The 13103-nt window shown below is 44.9% G+C and overlaps 1 protein-coding gene across 1 annotated transcript in view; it reads left to right on the top strand.

The window, feature by feature from the left end:
- The first annotated feature begins 109 nt into the window (after positions 1-109).
- Positions 110-13103, top strand: part of tgfbr1b (transforming growth factor, beta receptor 1 b) — a 70597-nt gene continuing 57603 nt past the window's right edge. The window contains exon 1 of the mRNA XM_077224999.1: positions 110-369. Coding sequence (XP_077081114.1) covers positions 189-369 — 181 coding nt within the window. The 5' untranslated portion in view covers positions 110-188. The remainder of the gene's footprint in view (positions 370-13103) is intronic.

The raw sequence follows: 13103 nt of genomic DNA, 5'->3' as shown, positions 1-13103 counted from the left end.
GGAAGATCAGATTTACTACAATTTTGTTTTCGTGCATGAAGAGCATCGCCAGAACAGAGACAGAAAGAGCCGTGGAATGTGTTCTTATGCAACCAGACCAGACAGAGAGAGAGAGAGAGAGAGTGAGAGAGAGAGACACACACACACACACACTTCAGGGCGGGATCGGTGTCGGTTCGTCCCAGCCAATGATCAGACGTGTTTCTCTTCCTTCCCCCCCCTATTTCTTCCCCTCCTCCGGCACTCAGTCTGCCGAACGCCTCGAGTCTCGCGGAAGAAGAGTGAGGATGAGGAGGATGATGGATGCAGTGCCGTGTCGTCTGCTGTTCTTAGCCCTGTTCTTCGGAGCCCGGCTCCCGCACACAGAAGGTGAGATCTCGGGGAATCAGGGCTCTGGTTCGGGGCATCGGAGGGTCGCTCTTTGTTTGCAAGCAACTGCATCCCCAAAGAGAGACAGAGAGAGAGAGAGAGTGTGTGTGTGTGTGTGTTTCTGCAAAGATGGCGCAGGTCAGAGAGAGAGAGATGCTGACTGTCAGTAGCTCTTTTATTCCTTCGTGACTGAGAAGAAAAGGAGAGAAAGCGCAGAAAAGTCCATAATATCACACACACACACACACACACCTGATCGCGTTTATAAACTGAATTCATTCACAGCGTGTGTGTTCAGATGAGTAACGTGATCAGTGCGAGAGATGTTTTCATCTGAGTCTGATTACAGACTGATTGTGTTATAGTTATCACTCTTTAAGATCATAGACCGTGACAAACACACACAGTCACACACACGCACGTCTCGTCTGCCTCAAGGCGTTGTATTTTCAGTCGAAACAGTCTTACCACGTTTTATAAATACATTATGTAGTTGAAGTGTGACGCAGAATATCAAAATTATCAGTTTGTTGTTTACGCTAGTCGAAACTTATTTTGGTCGATAATAACCGTCAAATTGAAAGACAACTCCCTATTTGTTTACTGTATACCCAATAAAAGATTGTTTTCCGTAGTTACTCAATTTAAATACATTGATAAAACTTAAAACTCGCCATATTTACGTATTTCGCTAGCCTGATTGGGCTAACATAACAGATAGTTTTAAATGCTGGTAGTGCTTTTAAAGTAAAAAAAAGTCATTTTTTGTCTCAGAATGTAACTTTAAAGTATTTTGTTACACGTTTGGTATATTTAAAATGTTTAAATGTGTTCCGTCACCTCGTTTGACTTTTGTATAACGTTAGCTGTTAGCTGTTTGGCTAACTTGTTTCCATTAGTTCTTAGTTGGAAAACCGAAACAATTTAACGTTACAAATACCAAAACAATTTTAGTGAACTTTTCAGCGATTGGTAGTGACTACCCGATGTACCTCCATTTTTATTTTTAATATAATTTAACTTTTAAAAATACTTTTTTTTAGCAATAATGATTTATGTGCTGCTGTTTCAACTGACTGTTTTAAACACGTAAAGTGAGGGGAAACTCGATCAAGCGCAGTATAATAAGGTAAACATAGAAGATAATGTCAGATGTTTTATAGACTGAAGATTTTAGACTGTCTCATTTGTGTACTGTCTAACTATACATCTTTAATGGGTGTTACACAAAGAAAAAAATACCATAGTATTTTTATTTACCATGGTATTATTTACTGTAGGCTACGAGGGTATTGCCTTTTGCATCACAGTACATTTATGCACATGTATTGAATTTGAAGCCCATTTCCACCGCATAAGAAAAAAAAATCATATTTTTTCCAATAATTATTACATAAGAAAATAAAAATGATGAGATCCAAGTAATTTATGAGATGAGGTCATAATTATGACATACTGGTCAAAATGATGACAAGTCAAAATTGACATAATTGGGTGTCGATAAATGTGATGACAAGAAATGCTCATTCTCATGTCTTAATCTGTTTTGCGATGGAAATGACTGCAATGAGTGTTCACATTAGGTTTAATAACTCCTATTCTGCTTTTTCCGGCGGGCTGGGAGAGGCGCAGTTATTGTCATATTCATTTATTGCCAGGTGACCTGCATTTGTGTCACCTTCACTAAATCAGGCATGGCTGCTTTATCGGCACTGTATGAATCATAAACGTCCTTCATGAAATCATCTTCTGAATGTCAGGAGAGCAGCGACGCATAAAGTCAACATGAAATGGCGTTCGCAACCCGTTGTGTGTTCGTAATCAGAATAGATGCATATTACAGATTAAATGATATTAGTGTGTTACTGTAAGCTCGAGCATATAAGTGTGTGAACTGTACTGTAATCAGCATAATCAGCATTTGTTGCATAATGTTGAATATCACACAACAAAAATTCTACTTGTTCCTCACTTAAAAAAAAGCAAAAACCGTGACGGTTAAGGCCCGTTCACACTATAACATTTCTATATTAGCATCCTCGCCAGCGCACGTTATCGTTATCGTTCTGTAATAACATTTTTGACGTCTGCCAGTTTAAATACTGGAGCTCTTTAAAGCTGGATTCTGATTGGCTGTCAGTGTTTTTATGGTTCATAAGATTAGGAACAGTTGTTGATTCCAACAATATCATTTCTCTGACGGTCGTTGTGGTTGTGGTGTGAACTCTGCTATTCTTTTACATTTAGGACGAGTATTACTTCATAGTTAGTTATAGTTTTCAGTATGGTTGTCAGCCTTTACAGTGAGGCATTTACAGAAACAGAACTTTTAATGATTTAACTCTATAAAAACACATTCATTTTTCTGGTAATGTTTCTGTTCTGTTTTGGCCATTACATTGATATGGAATAGCAATGAAGATAATGATAGTATAAGTAGTGTTGTACAACAGAGAAAAAGCGTTGTTGGAGTGATTTTATAAGATCAAACAGATGCTGTGTGTGTGTGTGTGTGTGTGTGTGTGTGTGTGTGTGTGTGTGTGTGTGTGTGAGATTTACACCCGTTCAGAGGCGTCTGATACACGGACTGTAGTCTGGCCTTCGGGACAGGAGTTGCATTAGAGTGACTGGAGAGGAAGTGATGCGTTTCGCAGCGATGCTGGCTTTTAAAGGTGTTGTTGACTCTGGGAAATAAATAAAAACACATCTAGAGCTTTTTATGTTGAAGTTGAAGTTAAAGTAATATAGTTTTGGAACGTTATGGGTTTTGTGTAGCAGTCTTTTGTCTCCAGGAGCTGAACATGGAAGTGGTTCACAGTTAATAACGCCACATTTGCATCTTCTGTTAGCTGAATATTTCATCTGGTATCCGTGCGAGCGCAAGGCTCTTATGTGATCGCTGGCTGTTCTTTAAACCATTGCACTACTGACTCTGTCATGATAAGATGTGAAGAGTTGCTTTCATGCAATCCATTTGTTGTCAGTATATGAAGCGATGTGTGTTGAGCCTCCTCGGGTTTCAGCGACACACTAACTCTTCAAACCCGTTTCCCCGTAGACCACGACACTCTCAGTTTCCCGGATCCCACGTATAGTACCTGTTGGAGGACCCCGTATCGCTTTACAGCACATTATCATTAGGACGTTCAGGCTGTGGGATTTGTGGTTTGGATGCAATAGGAGACAGTGGTGTGATTAATGGACGCTGTCAAACGACATAAATCAAGTGATTTTGCAACTTGCACTGTCAACATATCAACATAGTGTGTATAAAATGATGCAGATTAAGCCCGAGATTACACTGAAAATAAAATGTACTTTCAAATGAGCTATTTTACATTGTATTTTACATGCCTTGGTGACTCTTGGTGACTTGGTGAGAAAATATTATTTACAAAACAACTGACCGAATAGTGTTAACGTCGTCCATATGACTCATGCTCTATATTCTAATAATGCAAGAAATATTAATGATTTATTTCCACTGAAGTCTTTCAATGGCATTATGCGAGAAGACTCACAAGCGTGTTCACAAGTCTCAGAGTTATTCATATTCATACTTCACACGATCGCTCATTACATATGCAACAAACAATTGCGTTTGGAGTCATTGACATCAAAGCTGACGAATAATGACCTTAAATATTGTTTTGTTCCTCACACAACGCTATCATATACAACTTCAGAACACTTGGAATATATTTTATGGTGATTATTTATTTGTCTTTTTTTTCTAGCACAACAGCATCCGTCATCATTTACTTTCATTAGAGGTTCACCGATGTTTTTATTATTCTGGCAAATGCTGATATTGATAAGTTGTTATTTTCATGTTATTATGGCTGATAAATCCACGATAATAGATTCTATGCTATGCTGTCTAAAAAAAAAATGAAATCAGTAAAAACTAATGTTTCAAGACAAACAAGTTAATTTAAATGAGTAGTTCACTTCACAATTAAGATTTCCTGATAATTTACTCTTCAGTGGAAAAGAAATGAAGGTTTTTGAGGAAAACACTCCAGGATTTTCTCCATATAGTGACTTCAATGGAGTCCAACGGGTCAAAGGTCAGAATGTGAGTTTCAGTGCAGCTTCAAAGTCTCGACACGATCCAGCCGAGGAATAAGAGTCTGATCTACACAAACCAGCGACATTTATAACTAAATAAACATTTATATATTTTTAACCACAAATGCTGGTATTTTTGGTTTGCATTGAAACTGCAATTTGGACCTTCAACCGTTGGTTCCTATTGAAGTCACTATATGGAGGAAATCTTCATTTCTTTTCGACTGAAGAAAGAAAGACATGAACATCTTGGATGACGTGGGAGTGAGTAAATTATCCAGAAATTTTAATTCTGGAGTGAACTAATCCTTTCAAGGGTCTGTTTACTCGACACCGTTTTCAACTACAAACGTAAAACGTATTATGTGTTTGGCCGTTCGTTTACACGACAGCGGCGCCTGAAAATGCAAACGGTCTCCGTGTTAACAACACAAACACGAATCTCTGAAGGCGATGAGGTCATGCACATGCGTATTACGTGTTCAGTCTATAGTGTTTCGTCGCCATCTACTGGCCTGGCAGCAGAATACAGCGTTTATAGTTGTTTTCGCGGATCCGTGTGAATGAGGATCGTTCTGACGATGGTGTCGTCTGTACGCAGAAAACTCAGAGGAAAACTTCTCAGTTTTAAGCATATCGTTGCCTTGTAAACGTACACTAAGATTCACAGCATTACAGTGTGCTACAGAAGCTTGTTTTCACCACGGAATAAAAAAAGGAGAATCAACTTTTTTTCTCAATTGTGTGTGTGTGTCGAGATCCCGGTGTGTGTGTCGAGATCCCGGTGTGTGTGTGTGTGTGTGCGTGTGTCGAGATCCCGGTGCGTGTGTCGAGATCCCGGTGTGTGTGTCGAGATCCCGGTGTGTGTGTGTCGAGATCCCGGTGTGTGTGTCGAGATCCCGGTGTGTGTGTGTGTGTGTGCGTGTGTCGAGATCCCGGTGCGTGTGTCGAGATCCCGGTGTGTGTGTGTCGAGATCCTGGTGTGTGTGTGTCGAGATCCCGGTGCGTGTGTCGAGATCCCGGTGTGTGTGTGTCGAGATCCTGGTGTGTGTGTGTCGAGATCCCGGTGTGTGTGTGTGCGTGTGTCGAGATCCCGGTGCGTGTGTCGAGATCCCGGTGTGTGTGTCGAGATCCCGGTGTGCGTGTGTCGAGATCCCGGTGTGTGTGTGTCGAGATCCCGGTGTGTGTGTGTGTGTGTGTGTGTCGAGATCCCGGTGCGTGTGTCGAGATCCCGGTGTGTGTGTGTCGAGATCCTGGTGTGTGTGTGTCGAGATCCCGGTGTGTGTGTGTCGAGATCCCGGTGTGTGTGTGTCGAGATCCCGGTGTGTGTGTCGAAATCCTGGTGTGTGTGTGTCGAGATCCCGGTGTGTGTGTGTCGAGATCCCGGTGTGTGTGTCGAGATCCTGGTGTGTGTGTGTCGAGATCCTGGTGTGTGTGTGTCGAGATCCTGGTGTGTGTGTGTCGAGATCCTGGTGTGTGTGTGTCGAGATCACGGTGTGTGTGTCGAGATCACGGTGTGTGTGTCGAGATCACGGTGTGTGTGTCGAGATCACGGTGTGTGTGTCGAGATCACGGTGTGTGTGTCGAGATCACGGTGTGTGGTGTGTGTCGAGATCACGGTGTGTGTTGAGATTCTGGTGTGTGTGTCGAGATCCCGGTGTGTGTTGAGATCCCGGTGTGTGTGTCGAGATCCTGGTGTGTGTGTCGAGATCCCGGTGTGTGTTGAGATCCCGGTGTGTGTGTCGAGATCCTGGTGTGTGTGTCGAGATCCCGGTGTGTGTTGAGATCCCGGTGTGTGTGTGTCTAGATCCCGGTGTGTGTGTGTCGAGATCTTGGTGTGTGTGTCGAGATCTTGGTGTGTGTGTCGAGATTCTGGTGTGTGTGTCGAGATCACGGTGTGTGTGTCGAGATCACGGTGTGTGTGTCGATATCACGGTGTGTGTGTCGAGATCACGGTGTGTGGTGTGTGTCGAGATCACGGTGTGTGTCGAGATCACGGTGTGTGTTGAGATCCTGGTGTGTGTGTCGAGATCACGGTGTGTGTGTCGAGATCACGGTGTGTGTGTCGAGATCACGGTGTGTGTGTCGAGATCACGGTGTGTGGTGTGTGTCGAGATCACGGTGTGTGTTGAGATTCTGGTGTGTGTGTCGAGATCCCGGTGTGTGTTGAGATCCCGGTGTGTGTGTCGAGATCCCGGTGTGTGTGTCGAGATCCCGGTGTGTGTGTCGAGATCCTGGTGTGTGTGTCGAGATCCTGGTGTGTGTGTCGAGATCCCGGTGTGTGTGTGTCTAGATCCCGGTGTGTGTGTCGAGATCTTGGTGTGTTTGTCGAGATCTTGGTGTGTGTGTCGAGATCCTGGTGTGTGTGTCGAGATCCTGGTGTGTGTGTCGAGATCCTGGTGTGTGTGTGTCTAGATCCCGGTGTGTGTGTCGAGATCTTGGTGTGTGTGTCGAGATCCTGGTGTGTGTGTGTCTAGATCACGGTGTGTGTGTCGAGATCACGGTGTGTGTGTCGAGATCACGGTGTGTGTTGAGATTCTGGTGTGTGTGTCGAGATCCCGGTGTGTGTTGAGATCCCGGTGTGTGTGTCGAGATCCTGGTGTGTGTGTCGAGATCCTGGTGTGTGTGTCGAGATCCTGGTGTGTGTGTCGAGATCCTGGTGTGTGTGTCGAGATCCCGGTGTGTGTTGAGATCCCGGTGTGTGTGTGTCTAGATCCCGGTGTGTGTGTGTTGAGATCTTGGTGTGTGTGTCGAGATCTTGGTGTGTGTGTCGAGATTCTGGTGTGTGTGTCGAGATCACGGTGTGTGTGTCGAGATCACGGTGTGTGTGTCGATATCACGGTGTGTGTGTCGAGATCACGGTGTGTGGTGTGTGTCGAGATCACGGTGTGTGTCGAGATCACGGTGTGTGTTGAGATCCTGGTGTGTGTGTCGAGATCACGGTGTGTGTGTCGAGATCACGGTGTGTGTGTCGAGATCACGGTGTGTGTGTCGAGATCACGGTGTGTGGTGTGTGTCGAGATCACGGTGTGTGTTGAGATTCTGGTGTGTGTGTCGAGATCCCGGTGTGTGTTGAGATCCCGGTGTGTGTGTCGAGATCCTGGTGTGTGTGTGTCGAGATCCTGGTGTGTGTGTGTCGAGATCCTGGTGTGTGTGTGTCGAGATCACGGTGTGTGTGTCGAGATCACGGTGTGTGTGTCGAGATCACGGTGTGTGTGTCGAGATCACGGTGTGTGTGTCGAGATCACGGTGTGTGGTGTGTGTCGAGATCACGGTGTGTGTTGAGATTCTGGTGTGTGTGTCGAGATCCCGGTGTGTGTTGAGATCCCGGTGTGTGTGTCGAGATCCTGGTGTGTGTGTCGAGATCCCGGTGTGTGTTGAGATCCCGGTGTGTGTGTGTCTAGATCCCGGTGTGTGTGTGTCGAGATCTTGGTGTGTGTGTGTCGAGATCCTGGTGTGTGTGTGTCGAGATCCTGGTGTGTGTGTGTCGAGATCACGGTGTGTGTGTCGAGATCACGGTGTGTGTGTCGAGATCACGGTGTGTGTGTCGAGATCACGGTGTGTGTGTCGAGATCACGGTGTGTGTGTCGAGATCACGGTGTGTGTGTCGAGATCACGGTGTGTGTGTCGAGATCACGGTGTGTGGTGTGTGTCGAGATCACGGTGTGTGTTGAGATTCTGGTGTGTGTGTCGAGATCCCGGTGTGTGTTGAGATCCCGGTGTGTGTGTCGAGATCCTGGTGTGTGTGTCGAGATCCCGGTGTGTGTTGAGATCCCGGTGTGTGTGTGTCTAGATCCCGGTGTGTGTGTGTCGAGATCTTGGTGTGTGTGTCGAGATCTTGGTGTGTGTGTCGAGATTCTGGTGTGTGTGTCGAGATCACGGTGTGTGTGTCGAGATCACGGTGTGTGTGTCGATATCACGGTGTGTGTGTCGAGATCACGGTGTGTGGTGTGTGTCGAGATCACGGTGTGTGTCGAGATCACGGTGTGTGTGTGTCTAGATCCCGGTGTGTGTGTCGAGATCTTGGTGTGTTTGTCGAGATCTTGGTGTGTGTGTCGAGATCCTGGTGTGTGTGTCGAGATCCTGGTGTGTGTGTCGAGATCCTGGTGTGTGTGTGTCTAGATCCCGGTGTGTGTGTCGAGATCTTGGTGTGTGTGTCGAGATCCTGGTGTGTGTGTGTCTAGATCACGGTGTGTGTGTCGAGATCACGGTGTGTGTGTTGAGATTCTGGTGTGTGTGTCGAGATCCCGGTGTGTGTTGAGATCCCGGTGTGTGTGTCGAGATCCTGGTGTGTGTGTCGAGATCCCGGTGTGTGTTGAGATCCCGGTGTGTGTGTGTCTAGATCTTGGTGTGTGTGTGTCGAGATCTTGGTGTGTGTGTCGAGATCTTGGTGTGTGTGTCGAGATTCTGGTGTGTGTGTCGAGATCACGGTGTGTGTGTCGAGATCACGGTGTGTGTGTCGATATCACGGTGTGTGTGTCGAGATCACGGTGTGTGGTGTGTGTCGAGATCACGGTGTGTGTCGAGATCACGGTGTGTGTTGAGATCCTGGTGTGTGTGTCGAGATCCCGGTGTGTGTTGAGATCCCGGTGTGTGTGTGTCTAGATCCCGGTGTGTGTGTGTCGAGATCTTGGTGTGTGTGTCGAGATCTTGGTGTGTGTGTCGAGATTCTGGTGTGTGTGTCGAGATCACGGTGTGTGTGTCGAGATCACGGTGTGTGTGTCGATATCACGGTGTGTGTGTCGAGATCACGGTGTGTGGTGTGTGTCGAGATCACGGTGTGTGTCGAGATCACGGTGTGTGTTGAGATCCTGGTGTGTGTGTCGAGATCACGGTGTGTGTGTCGAGATCACGGTGTGTGTGTCGAGATCACGGTGTGTGGTGTGTGTCGAGATCACGGTGTGTGTTGAGATTCTGGTGTGTGTGTCGAGATCCCGGTGTGTGTGTTGAGATCCCGGTGTGTGTGTCGAGATCCTGGTGTGTGTGTCGAGATCCTGGTGTGTGTGTCGAGATCCTGGTGTGTGTGTCGAGATCCTGGTGTGTGTGTCGAGATCCCGGTGTGTGTGTGTCTAGATCCCGGTGTGTGTGTCGAGATCTTGGTGTGTTTGTCGAGATCTTGGTGTGTGTGTCGAGATCCTGGTGTGTGTGTCGAGATCACGGTGTGTGTGTCGAGATCACGGTGTGTGTGTCGATATCACGGTGTGTGTTGAGATCCCGGTGTGTGTGTGTCGAGATCCTGGTGTGTGTCTCGAGATCCTGGTGTGTGTGTCGAGATCACGGTGTGTGTTGAGATCCCGGTGTGTGTGTCGAGATCCTGGTGTGTGTGTGTCGAGATCCTGGTGTGTGTGTCGAGATCCTGGTGTGTGTGTGTCGAGATCCTGGTTTGTGTGTCGAGATCCTGGTGTGTGTGTCGAGATCACGGTGTGTGTTGAGATCCCGGTGTGTGTGTGTGTCGAGATCCTGGTGTGTGTTTCGGGATCACGGTGTGTGTTGAGATCCCGGTGTGTGTGTGTCTAGATCCCGGTGTGTGTTGAGATTCCGGTGTGTGTTCTTTATGAAGAAAAGAGCGAGAGCGCCGGGTCTTTATAAAGAACGGTCCGTCATGTGCTCCGACACGCTAGCAATTAGCAGAGCCTCAGACTGCCAGAAAGTGTGTGTTGAGCGTGGAAGAGAACATGGTGTTTGGCGGTTTACTGCTCTTTCTCTCTGAAGGCTTATTAGCGCGTCAGCTTCAGAACGCAGTGGACTCGAGAAGCACGTTTGTGGAGTGTTGTGTCCTAGAAAACCTGTCTCCGGCGAGCACTAACTCGGGAACCATACGCCCGTGGAGTGTGTGTCTCCTGACAGCCTAGCGCAGACGCCCCTGAATCCTCACACACACACACACACACACACACACTCTCTGATCGCCAGCCGGTGGAACGAGGTCAGTGTCAGTGAAACACCCGTTCCCTCTCGTCTACTCGTTTGGCAGAATCACACTGAAGTTATAGAGTTATCTTTCTTGTGTCTTCAGGCTGTCAGTGTGTCAGTAGCATCTGTGCTGGAGTCTGTGTTTCTTCACGAGATGCCTCTTTTAAATAACCCTGACAACATATTCATGAAGTGAAATACACTCGCTGGGATTATTTGTCTGTGTACGTTTTGCACTGAACGTTGGAGTTCAGGGTTAAACTTCCTGTGGCCTGTGGCGAATATACATTCTCAGAAGACTTCTGTCAAAAATATTAATTGTTTTTAATAAATTGAAAATGAATTGCAACAGATGCTGTTCTGCTTCAAAAATAACCAGTAATCATCATAAAAGTGGGTCCATATGACTCATGCAAGAAATATTTTAATTATTTCCCCTGAACTCATAATGTGAGGAGTGGGCGGAGTTAAAGTGTTCTTCTGATGTGATGTGCTCTGATTGGCGGAGATTTCTCTGCAGAATTATGGGTAAAATTTTACTGCTAAAGTCCCCCTGTAGTCAATCATTGTATCCCTTAAAACTCATCTTTGATCACTAAAATTACATATTTAAATGTTTTTACCTTGGAAAGAATGTCTTAATGCCTTAAAATATCTTGAATGTAACTCAACACCCTTGCCTCATTTAGTATGCGTGGTTCTATGAATATGCAAATGAGCCCCGCCTCCACTCACTCACTCACTCACACAGAGATCCACTCGTTGACGATCACACGTTGATCTGATTGGTTACAAGGTAGTTTGTGACGTCAGAAACACCAGCGATTTCAAAGCGTGTTTTTGAGACTGTCTTTGGTTCACTGCAGTTTTAAGCAGAAAATACTCAGCAATGCTGTCGATAGGGCTGGGGCGGTATGGATTTTTTCTAACCGCGGTTGAAAAGCAAGACATTCCCGCGGTATAGCGGTGAACCGCTTTAAACACAAAGGAAACCCATCCCCCCCCCCCGACAGACTTTCGTGCACGCACCAGAAGTCGTTTTTGCTAGAGAGACTTTGTTAAATATTGTCACCTACATCTGAAAAAAAAACGAGCACAATTTGAAATAGTCAAATTTTCATCAAGCAATAATTTGGCATGAACCAATCACTGAATAGATTTCCTTATTTAAGAATATTCTCAGATACATTGAATTAATCATTTTCAGGAGAATACATTATGATGTTCACAGTGGAAATGAAAGATGAACACCTTTTCCAACATGTCTTAATTACAAAAATTATATTCCATATTTATGTTTACATAATATAGTGTTATTTTTTATTTAATCTATGTCGATTATATGAAGAGTGAACAGCATGAGTAAGATAGGATCATAAGATGGGTCAGACACGATTTTGACCACTTCATTAAGTTTTGTTTTGTAGAAAGCCTTTCTTTAAATTAAATTTCGTTTTGTATAAATTGTATCTTAATTTTAATCACTGTTTCATTAACTAATTGCCTGGATTTAAGAAATAAGAAGCAAATATAGCAGAATATAATCAGGAGGACGTGGAAGCGCCGGTGTGATCTCTAGCGGGTGAACTGGAGCTCGACTCATAAATGAACTTGCCTCACAGACATGAGAAATAAATAGAAAGCTTAATGTCTACTTTTAAACAAAATTCAAAACGAAATGATAACATTTTAGGGTACAGTAGCCTCGTCAGGTAAGGTCAGGTTTGCCGATGTGCGTTATAGGCTGTTTATTTATTTTTATCCCTGTGCGCCGATCAGAGAATGAGTTCACTGCTGATATTCTGGGGATACGACATAGCCAATAGCCAATATACTAGGGACTTTAGCCTTTAAATATCTTTGCTGCATTGGATCAGTGTTCTTTCTAGAACAGCCAAGAGCTTTCTAGCCTCGCGGCAGCAGCGCCTGCATCGCTCATAGACCTTAAAACAGTCAGCGCCGCGGATGCGGTTTCAAACATTTATTGTACAAAAACGTTTGTGCGGACAGATGATGAGTTTTGTGATGCGGTTGCGGATGAAATAACAATAGCCCATCCACGCATCTCTAATAAAAATGGAATGTTGTCATGGCTCCCCAACTCGCGAAAGATCGGATTTGCTCCATCTTTTGATAAGTTTTGTTTAGTAAACCTTAAATCCATGCAAGACACAATTTCATTAGAATCAATGAATCCATGTCATTAGACACAACGTGCACATGTGCTGGCCAATTATTTGTTTTTTTTGTTTTGTTTTTTTTGGCGGTGATGACGGTGACGAGCTCAGACCCGCGGTTGGAGTCACGTGACCGCGGTATTGCGGTAACCGTCCCAGCCCTAGCTGTCGACTAATGAATTTACACATGGTTTGTCTTAAAGCATATTAAAAACGTCATAGACATATAAACTACATTTAAAGATGGATTTTCACCACAGTGGAGATTTTAAATGTATTTATTTAAAAATAATTTGAAATCATTTGGGCTGATGGCTTCAACAGAAGCATAACCTCGTATTGCTGTCTTTCACAGTTTTATGAATTAAAGGTAAATTCCCCTTCGTATAAAATGAATGGGATTCTTACTTGCAGAACCGCCTGTAGTGCTGTATTAAAGTTGCAGTGTAGAATTACTGAAGTAGCGATGCCAAATTGTTAAATGTTTTGGGTTATCTACAGGTAGATGCCGTAACCACATATTCTGCATGAAAAGGTCATTAAGTCGGAAGTATTTCATTGCAATATGGTAGA

The sequence above is a fragment of the Siphateles boraxobius genome, unplaced genomic scaffold (genome assembly GCF_051911475.1).
Source record: "Siphateles boraxobius isolate OS27281-9 unplaced genomic scaffold, OSU_SipBor_1 97, whole genome shotgun sequence".
Classification (NCBI taxonomy): domain Eukaryota; kingdom Metazoa; phylum Chordata; class Actinopteri; order Cypriniformes; family Leuciscidae; genus Siphateles; species Siphateles boraxobius.
The sequence above is the reverse complement of the archived record's forward strand: the minus strand, read 5'-3'. Positions and strand labels throughout refer to the sequence as shown.